At 41.5% G+C, this 10,957-nt stretch overlaps 1 protein-coding gene across 1 annotated transcript; it reads right to left on the bottom strand.

Annotated features, from left to right (window-relative positions):
• Positions 1-5,168: 5,168 nt before the first annotated feature.
• Positions 5,169-7,078, bottom strand: REG4 (regenerating islet-derived family, member 4). The gene is made up of 2 exons (XM_008594788.1): positions 7,027-7,078; positions 5,169-5,419 (listed from the first exon to the last, which is right to left on the bottom strand). Exons 1-2 carry the CDS (start codon positions 7,076-7,078, stop codon positions 5,169-5,171), a joined length of 303 nt encoding a protein of 100 aa, XP_008593010.1.
• Positions 7,079-10,957: the final 3,879 nt, after the last annotated feature.

The raw sequence follows: 10,957 nt of genomic DNA, 5'->3' as shown, positions 1-10,957 counted from the left end.
CTGGCTGTGAGTGTCAGATTGCTTCAAGACATCAGAGGATGATATTTTTTATATCTCACCAAAAGTCCCCAAAATGGAGAAAGAGAATAGAGAATTCAGGTCTCATAAGCTGCAGGTGAAGCTAAAGTCTCTGGGTAGTTAACCTAACTGGGCTATGGTGTGACTTTGACCAAGTTCATTGAATTTTCTGTGGATCCACTTGTCATTAGAAAATTGATCAAATAAGAGAGCACTCACATAGGTTATCCTAAGTTTTAAATGAGATGTGCAGGTAAAGCATTGAGCCCCATGTCGGGCACATAGTGAATGCTCAGTACACATTAGCTCTTATAGTCCATCACTGTCAGCATTTTCATTATCTGCCTTATTCTCTTAAACAACTGCATAACCTTTCATGGTATGGGTGGACACATATATTTATTTGTCCCACAATTGATGAACATGAAATTGGTTCCAATATTTATTATTACAAAAAGTATTTTGGGGGCCAGCCCGGTGGCACACTGGAGAGTGTGCCGCTTGGGAGCGTGGCGGCGCTCCCACCGAGGGTTCGGATCCCATGTGGAGACCGGTTCCCGCTCACTGGCTGAGCGCGGTGCGGACGCAACACCGAGGGTTGCGATCCCGTTACCGGTCAGTAAAAAAGACAAAAAGGAAAAAAGAAAAAGAAAAAAAAAAAGAAATTTGCCACTATACTTTTTTTTTTTCCTTTTTGTCTTTTTTACTGACCGGTAACGGGATCGCAAACCTCGGTGTTGCGTCCGCACCGCGCTCAGCCAGTGAGCGGGAACCGGTCTCCACATGGGATCCAAACCCTCGGTGGGAGCGCCGCCACGCTCCCAAGCCGCGCACTCTCCAGTGCGCCACCGGGCCGGCCCGACCACTATACTTTCTAAATGTCCACTCCAATTTGTTAATACGTCATAGATTAGTTTGAGGATGCTTTCGGACTCTCCTGTTGAGAGTTTTACACATTAAAATCTCTTTAAGGTCAGGAGTTAAGTGTGCATAGTTACAAAAGGCGTTTAGCCACATAGGATAATAATACGATTTTATGGTCCAGGTTAAGAATTCCCTTCCCAGTTACAAGGGCCAAAGAATGCACCTTGGACCCAAAGAAAAACTGCCTAAAGAGTGAGAAACGCACCTACTGTTCACATCCCAATATGGAGGTGCCAGGGGGAAGAAAGATAAAAGTAAGAAAAAGAAACAAAAAGGTTCCTAAAGACAATTCACACATCACATAAATGCACCTTCCTGTGTCTGAAGCTACTCATATGCCTCTGTGTTTCCATATTTAGGCCTATCTTTGCAATATCTTTGATCATAGAAGGTATATGTAGAGTTCATTATTTAAATGGGTATTTGCAAATGATATGTTTTCATTTGCAACATACAGCATTTCAAATCATCCAGACAGCACAAACCCTCACTTAGTCCACCCATTTATGTGACTTTGAAACTGTAAAAATAAAGCCTAACTTGATGACCACATGTCCTTGTAAATGTAATTAGAAGTACAAGGCATGAAGCAACCACAGGGCAGTTCTAGCTGAGTTAAACCTGTCTACTTATCTAAAACATTACCCTGTTTCATTTGAATCATATGTGTCTTATTTTTTTAAATGTATTCTATTACTATCAAGTATAGAATTATTTTCATGTTGTGTTTCTTTTCTATTAAAAGAAAATATTACATCTGTATGGCTTTATCAAGGTTTTATAAAGAATGCCAACATGTCCAGTGCACATCAAAGAATGCCACACAAGTGTCTTCAAAACCAAGTAAATATATTGTGTTTGAGTTTGTACATTAGTGAAGATACCATTAGCTGACATAATGCATAAACCCTCATATCTCAGATCATAAAGGAGTTTGTCTTAAAGGGAGTTTATTTTTCTCTTATATGAAGTCTAAACTGAGTATTCCTGTTGAGTACAGTAGCTCTCTTTTAAGCGGGAGCTTGGAAACCCAGACTCCTTCCATCCTGGGAGTCTATCATCCTCAACTTGTGGTTAAGGTCGCCATGCTCACTTGCATCAAGCTGGTGAATGAGGAAAGATTATGATGGATAGCAAGCTGGAGGTTTTGACAGCCCTGCCTGGGAGCTGGCATGCATCACTTCTGCCAGCACATCTTTGGCTGGAATCAATTATATGGGCCCATGCAACTGCAGCAGGAATGGGAAATGTCATCTAGCCTGTACCTAGGAGAACAGAGACACCCTTATTACTAAGAATAGCAGTGTTGGCGTCTTGTTAAATCAAATTAAATAATTGAAACTCTTTCATAAAAAACTTAAATTGAACATCTGAGAATGAACATTTCTCTCTTTGTGATCACATTAGATATTCAAAACTAAGACTATTTACTCATGTTTTCTGACACTCTCAAAGAAATGCTCCTTAAAGAGGGGGTGTGCTATGGTAGAAAAAACAATGGACCTAGATTCGTGATACATGAATTATTTTCTCTGCTACTAATTGCTTCAGTGACCTAAGGCAAGTCACTCCCTGAGCTGCACTTTTTCTCATCAGTAGGTTAGAGCATTAAATTAAACTGTTGCTAGAGTTCCCTACAATTAAACAAGGATAACACTTACATATATACTGTGTATATGTATGTGTATATTTATAAGCTTTATTTTGTACTCTTTGGAGGTTGTGTTACAGGATCTATCTACATGATAAAAATTGAATCAATTTGGTAAAAACATAATTCGTGCTGTGATTTCTTAGGATTTTACTTCTCTGATTCTTGCTTTTATTACTTTACCCAAGATTAGATGTGGTTACTACTTCATAATAATTTAGTCCTCACATTTGCAACATCAAAATGGTTTTACACCTGTAATTCCACTTGGTTCTCAAATTTGTAAGTCATGTGAGCCAGATTACCAGTCAACATTTATTGTCCCAGCCACAAAAGGTTCCTGTGACAGATGGGGAAACAGGCCTGGAGTACTGAAGTGATATTTTCCCTCCAAGTTCACACAGCTGGTAGTGATGGAGCTGTAACTAGAATTCAGACCTCTGCCTCTTAAGTCCGAGTTCAGATCTACATGTGTTCCAGCCTGCAGGAGTCTCAGGAGCTGAGGTTGGCTGGCAATCTTGGCAAGGACTCAATGAGCCAGTGGGCAGCCGGTGTCAGGTTTTTCAGGCCCTCTTTGGCCCTTCTCTCTCAGCACTTTCTCTGCCCTCTGGTTCTGGAGTTGTTAACTCTGCTAAAACCTGGTATCAACCCTCAAGGCTGTTCTTACTTTGAGAACCTGAATTGAACATTTACCATGCGCCACAGGTTTTACACAAGCTGTTTAAATGAATACTCCTGACAGCCTCGTGAGGTACAAAGCATTATCCCATTTTACAGTAAGGAAACAGGTAAGGTGAGGCACAGCAATACTTAATGAGTGGCAGGGTTGTCGTTTAAACTCAGTTCTATTTTACTTCAAAGTTTCCCAAATATCGTCCTCTTTGTTTCCACAGAATTAACATCGGAATCTCTGGGGACAGGCAATACAAATGTCTTTTCAAGATTTCAAGTTACTTCCAAAGACCTGAGGAGAACGTCCATTGCTCTCCGTGAGCTCTTTCAGTGAACAGAGTCTGGAAGCCCTCTGTTAACGTGCGCGCGTGCTCGCGCTCTCCCTCTCTCCCTCTCTCCCTCTCTCTCTCTCTCTCTCTCTCTCTCTCTCTCTCTCTCTCTCTCTCTCTCTCTCTGACTACATTTATTCAGGACTCAGCTTAGGAAAGCGTGGCATTAGGACAGACTTCCCTGGGTTTGCTCTGCTAATTACTCTCAGTGTAATCTTGGGAAAGTCATTTATGGTCACACTGCATGGACATTTCCTGTTTAAATGTCACAATCCTGCATTAATCCTGTACTTAAGGCCAGAGAATACTTTTATATTGTCTGTAGTTATCACGTGATAGGTGATTCACACCTGTTTTTCTGGGTTTTTTTCTTTTTTCATTGTTGAGTTATATATGGCCATTCTGAGACCATTCTGGGCCCAGGTCATGCCACAATGTACCCACGTGGCTCCCCATCAGTCACTTCAGCAAAACAGCCACAATTCAGAGAGATGCAGCATCTATCTGAGGTAACTTACCTTCACTGTCCATCCAGGTACCTCTTAAACAAAGCCTCAGTGGAATTAAATCCACATATCTGTGGGTTGTGGAGAGCAATGACACATCCCGTTTGTCTGGACTGCTTCTCTCCCATCTGTGGCTCTGAGACCTCTGCTGCAGGCCTGTCTGCTTACCACTCTCTTTCTGGTAAGTCTCATCAGGAATCCAGTTATTCTTTCTGCAAGTTCCTCGTGTTCTCATCCTCCTCTGATTTATGTATTTTATTTTCTTTACCAACAATGACTTGTTGAGGGTAGGGGCGATTTCTCACTCATCCTTATGTCCTTGTGATGTCGAAGGTAGGATCCAGGGGGCTGGTAGTTGGCCTAAACCCACCCAGTCCTCTTACCAGGTTCTTGACTCTGCCACAGGAAAGAATTCAAGGGCAGAGTCATAGTAGAACGTGAGAACAGGGTTAATATAACAGATAAGAAATACAGGTTCCACAGAGAGAGTGCGGCGTAGCTCCAGAGACTGAGCAGGACCCACATCAAGTCTAACACAAAAGCAAGAAACACATACTTAAAGTTCAGTACAGAGTGCAGGCTGGCTCCAGAGAGTGAGCAGCCACTTGCTGAAAGTAAGTTAGATACAAAGTAAAGTACACACACCTCAGCCAGGAAAGTGAGCAGCACCAACCCTGCCTTTGGCTGGGATTTGGCTTTTATAGTTTTTCTATCTGGTGAATATTCAATTAAGGGATTGGTTCCCAGTTGTATGCACCAGAATGTTCTGTGTTCTCTACTGAGCATGCCCAGCCACTCAGCTGCATAAACCATCACCCCCCCAACCCACCCCCGCCGTTGTCTCATTTTCCCCATGTTGGTGCTAAGAATAGGGCTAACTGACAACAGTAACTTTCCTCCAGGGGAGAGCTCAGAGGAGGGGGCCTGAGGCCTCAGGGAGTGGCTGGAAACCCAGAGGCATGTCCTAAACCCGAGCCCAGGAAAACTGAGCAAATCGCTTCACTTGCAGCCCATTGAGGGTCCCGGCATACGCAGCTGCTTCATCAGTGCACACAAGATCGAATGAGTTCAACACAACACTCTTCTATCCTTTCCCCAGCCAGGCAGCTTCTCCTCAGAGTGCCAAGGAAAGACACTTGATCCTGAATCAGATGAGATCCAGGGTTCTGGCTGGCACCTTGCTCTAGAGAAGTCGGTCCAGGCATGGGCCAAATTTCTTACCTCAGCATCAGACCAGTTCCTCAGCTTCCAGAAGTATCCATAGCAATTGGACCTGTGGACAAACCATCCAATGGTGCAGCTGGGGCACATGATGGTATCTGCACATAAACGGAAAGGCAATTCCAGGTTATGAAAGCAAAAACAATCAATTCCCAGGCTCGATGCAGTTTACAGATCCAGAATCCTTAAAATGAAGGGGAAGAAGAGTCTTGTCAGGAAGGACCCTGCTACACAGCTGTATTAGTGCATTTCTGTTGCTTATAACAAAATACCTGGAACTGGGTATTTTATAAAGAAAACGAAATTTATTGCTTACAGTTTCTGAGACTGGGAAGTCCAAAGTCCAGGGAACACATCTGATGAGAGCCTTGGTGGTGGCAACAGTGACGGCAGAGTATCACATTGTGAAAAATGGCAGAGCAGAGAGGGACTAACCTCCATATTCACTCTCCTTTTAAAGCCCTACAAACCATGCCTCTGACCACCATTTTTAGTCCATTCACTGCAGCATGGTCCTACAATCTAATCACCTATTCAAGGAACCACCTTTCGATTACCATAACAGGATTTCCCACCCTCAACAGTTACAGTGGGAAGTAAGCTTCTAATATATGAACTTTGGGGGACACAATTCAATCAACCCACAGCAACAGCCAAAAATTTATATTGCTAATCTTTCTCCCAACCTTCCCCAAAGGGACCTACGGCCTTTTACCAGAGTGACTATGCATTGTGGAAGAGAAAATAATCAGACTTTTCCAGAATTCATGACAATGACTCTGAACTGACATTAATTCCAGGAGATCCAAAATGTTACTGTGTTTGTACCAGAGTAGGGGTCATGGAAATCAGATGTTCCATGGATTTTTAGCTTGGTCTGCCTCACAGTGGATCCAGTGAGTACCCTGAATCCACCCTGTGGTTATTTCTCAGTTCTGGAATGCATCATGGGAACAGACATACTCAGCAGCTGGCAGAATCTCACATTGGTAGTGAAGGTCAAACAGCTGTAATTCAAGGCAGCGCAAGAATGGGTGAGGGGTATAAATTGGTTGTTTTAGGCATTACTAGGGGGGAGAAGTCCTTTTGGCTTGGGGACATGGGACAAGTTAGATGGCAGCTTTCCTGGATCTTGAACGTAGGTGGGCGTATGTCAGTAGCAAAGGGAGGGAACATTTTAGGCAAAGGAGCTGAGCTGGGCAAAAGAATGGAGGCAGAAATGTGCTAGACATGCACAGAAATAGAAAGCACTTAAGTGTGCCTTGGGTACAGGGTATCTGTCAGGTACCCACGAGGGAAAGGAATAAGAGAGAGTCAGGGCCTAGAAGCAAAGGAGGCTGTGATTCAGGCAGGCACACGTTCTTCCTGCTAGTCAAGTGGCGACTGGGCCACACTACTGAATCTGAAGGTATATGAAGAAGAGGAGATGTCTGGAAGTGCAGAGGGACCAGTGATGAAGGGGATGCCAAGATAGCAAGTTTGGATTTTGTGACAAAGTGGCTACACTCTAACACCATATAAGGTTGAGTTTTGTTTGATTCTGGAGCCCTTAAACTTTTCACCACGTCACACTGTTTTTTATTCCTGTCTTTAAAATCTATTTCCTGCAGTGACTAAATGTTTTGGGGGGCGAATGGATGGCTGTGTCATGTGCACTGCATGAACATTGACTGTGGGCTCAATTCTAGCTAAATGCCTGATAAACTACACAGGACTCCAGTGCCAGCTGCACAGCTCAGCAGTAGGCGCAGCCGCATGGTTTGGGAAGCCGTCTTCCTCTTCCCCTGGGGACACAGGTGCTTCGGACACCTCTACTGCAAGGATCTCAGAGTCCTTGTTTTCTCTGAAATTCCTGGATTCACCTAGATCTGCAATCTGAACACATTTGCACTGGAGAGAAGGTCTGGGGATTTGGACAACAAATCACACAAGGAGAAAAAGAATATTTTTCTAACTAAACCCAGATTTTACAATGAAGGGAATCTCAAGTTAATGTAGAGATTAGGAAAATTTAACTTATGAGATTTTGTTCTCACCTGTAAGGACTTCTGGACCAGTGCCAGAAACCTAACTACAGCAGGTACCACTGTTTCATAATCAGAATAGAGGCAATTTGTTAACTACAGAGCCCACCACTGCTATTTAGAGTCCAACGCGAGCTTTCTCACAGATGAGGTGGTCCTGGGCTTTCTACAGTCAAGAAAATCAAGTCAAGTGACATACGCTTTGTATATCAAGTGATTTCAATATTAAATTTTTAATGTTAGAATTAAAAGTGAACATGTGGTCCAATACCCACCTTACACAGATGAGAAAACCTGAGTTCCATGGATATGAAGTCATTTGCTCGTCTACAGTCAAGAAAATCAAGTCAAGTGACATACGCTTTGTATATCAAGTGATTTCAATATTGAATTTTTAATGTTAGAATTAAAAGCGAACATGTGGTCCAATACCCACCTTACACAGATGAGAAAACCTGAGTTCCATGGATATGAAGTCATTTGCTCATTGTCACCAGCTTCAGCCACATCTGACTTCAGTTCAGCACTGTTTCCTTCACACTTGGTTCACATCACTTCTTTTTTCAAAAAAAGAAAATAGCCTTGTTATCTTTTTCCTCTTATCAAACAATACATGAATTATTAAAAGATCAACACAAAACTAGAAAACAAAAAGTAAATCCCATCTCCCAGAGATAGCATCTCTCTCTGGGTACAATTTTATAGGAATAGGATGATATTCATATAATTCATATTGGTTTTGTTTCTCAAAAACAGATTGACCATAATGAATTTTCCTGCACTCACGTATTTTTATGCAGTTTTGATTCTCTACTATAAATTCATATATGCAGGGTTGCAGCATCACAGAATAATCACATGGCCATTTTCATACCCTTTACTGAAATGTTCTCTTCACTGGCTGTGCTGTACAGTCCACTAGCAGTGCACGGGAATGTTGTCTTTCCCAAACCCCTGATGAACACTTAATTTTGTTCATTATTTATTTATTTATTTATTGCTAATTTTGGTGTGTTAAAAAGACCTTAGTGGTGTTTACTATTTTAAAATTACTAATGAAGCTGAATATCTATCTTTTCACGTCATGATTAACTTTTCATATTTCAGTTTACAGCTTTTCACATTTTTCTATTTTATTGTTTTTTTCCAGTAATTTGTGAAAATTCTTTTATATATTTATGGCTTATCCTGTTACTAATAGTATTCCCCAGTTTGTATTTTTTCTCTTATTTACACTATGTTTTTTGCTATTGTGAATTTTCCGAAAATGTTATTGTCATATTTAAGGTTTCCCTCATAATTTTGAAATTTATATTAGATAGACTGGCCATCACTGTCACATGAGGTTAAAATATTTATCCATATTGCCTTCTGTTTTCATCTATATGGGATTTATTTTAATGTAAGCTTGGAATCGTGTTCTGGGTTTTACACCCAAATAATTATTAAGATGAGTAATCCATTGACTTCTTATTTAATCATGCTTTATGATCCAAAAATCAGGATACGTGGTTTAACTCTCAAATAACATATTGCTTAAAGGGAATGATGGAATGTAATAATTTAAATGAAGATTTTTTCTGGAGAATCTAATCTGGAGTGTATGTGAACACTTTACTGCAGTGTTAACAGAGAAGGGGGCTCAGGGTGAAGAGTGTGGAGCTGTGCCCCCTCACACCCCATTTTAAAGTCATTGCATGAACCCTGCACTCCTTTGCTGAACTTTCCTTCCAAAAGTCATAGGGGATTTTCAGTGTCCTAAAACCCCTTTTAAAACACAAATTGTTAGGACTTCTCTGTCAAACTGACTGTCTGGAGGAAGGGAGGTACAGCATCTGTTTGAATAACCTGAAATGATCTTTAGTGAACTGATATTTATTGAAAGCCTACATGTCATCTCATTTAAACCTCATAACTAGACTGCATTGCAGGTATCAGTAATTATTTTGCAGATGAAGAAACTGACATTCATTGAGATTAACTAACTTTCCCACAGTTTCATGGTTGTTATACTACAAAGACATGATTTCACCCAATACTGTTCCACACCAAAGCCAGTGCTCCCTACAATGAAGGAAGAAAGAAAATAAATAAATAAAACAGCCCAGCAACAAAAAGCATGAGTAACATAATCAGGTTATAAGTTGTCCTTTCTGTCTGGTTAATAGCTGGCAGAGGAAAACAGATCTTCAGGGAAAGCTTTTCGCCCCCAACCGCGGGGAGAATTACCTGGTTGGCAACCGAGGCTCTGAGGACCCCTGCCTTCTTCAGCATCTTGAATGTCCTAGTCAAAGTTCTGGAGCAGTTGTATCTTCTTGACTCAGGAATTAATAACCTTTGTTTTGAGATCATAGGGCAATAATATTTTCAAATAATAATTCATCTACAAAAGGCTTACCTACAGTAAAAAAAAAAAAATGAACCAGGTAAGAGATGGCTTAGGAGTATATGTAAGTTGTGCTTTGAATAGCAAGAGAAAGAACCTCTTCCTATGTGCAAACAGCATCTGTTATTTACATCCCATGTTATCAAAACTGACAATATCCTGAGATCTGTTATAAGCTCATCTTCCTCCCCCCTTATTTTACTTTTTCTTTTGTCTCTCTTTTTATTTCTCCTTCCTTTCTACAAAGATGCCCCATTTCAGCCCTGAAGAATCATGTTTCTAGCCTTACAGAAAGGATTGGCAGTCAGGGCCCAGTGTAGGTTGTGACCCGTGTGGCATGACTTGAGGTGTATGTGCAGACTTTTTCCTCCCTAAAGCACCAGCTCTCTCCCCAGCATTCAGCAGGTTCTTGCATATCTACTACTGGAGTTCCTCTTACAGGCAATTATGTCAAAAGAGCTTTCATTGATAGAATATTTTACAACAAAGGGTTTTCCCCTAAGTCATCAAATGAGATCCTAACAAAATCCCTGTGAGGGATGTAGGAAAGGCACCCCCATGACATACTCAAGAAACCCGATGTTCAGAGAGATTAGGAGACTTGCCAGGGCCACAGTGCTGGTCAGTGGTGGAGCTGGACAATGAACCCAGGTCTCTGACTCCAAACCTGGTGTTGAATCACAGTCTTGTTGAAAAATGGGCTATTTGGAAAGGGTAACAAGATTCCCTTTTCTAGCGTAGATGGCAAAACATGAAACTATGTTGTAGGTGCCAGAGATCATTCAACCACTAACTACAGACTGAAGACTGTAAAGGACCTCTACGTCTGGAAAAGACTATGGTAATTATCAGACCTCACTCTTTTGCTCTGCTGGTGAGGAACCTGAAGCCCAGAGAAGTATCATGAATAGTTCAATTCACAGTTAGTTATGGGTGAAGCTGACATCAGAAGCCAGGCTTTCTAGGTCCCATCCTAGTGTTGTTATTAAAATGCTACTCAGTCTTTGTCATTGGACTTTTCCAATCTGTGTATAAATTCATGGTGGTACATGAGAAAGTCATGCTTTCATGGTTTACAAAGACTACTTTAGAGACCCTTTTTCATTCTGATACTGCTCTGGGGGAAGAACACAAAGTTTGGCTTCCTACAGATCTTCATTCGCGTCCTAGTTCCGTTACCCACTCACTGGGTAACATTGGACATGCCACTGAATCTCTGAGCCTCA

This window comes from Galeopterus variegatus, unplaced genomic scaffold (assembly GCF_000696425.1).
Source record: "Galeopterus variegatus unplaced genomic scaffold, G_variegatus-3.0.2 Scaffold11555, whole genome shotgun sequence".
In the NCBI taxonomy this organism is placed as follows: Eukaryota; Metazoa; Chordata; class Mammalia; order Dermoptera; family Cynocephalidae; genus Galeopterus; species Galeopterus variegatus.
Note: the sequence above shows the minus strand (reverse complement) of the source record. Positions and strands in the feature narration are given on the sequence as shown.

What these genes read in the sequence shown, in the direction of transcription:
- REG4 (XM_008594788.1), bottom strand. Translation starts at nt 7,078, where the DNA reads ATGCGGCTGCGCCTACTGCTGAGCTGTGCAGCTGGCACTGGAGTCCTG. An exon ending in TGGCACTGGAGTCCTGTGTA is followed by an intron (nt 5,420 to 7,026) that starts GTTTATCAGGCA and finishes GTTTATGTGCAG; the next exon opens with ATACCATCATGTGCCCCAGC.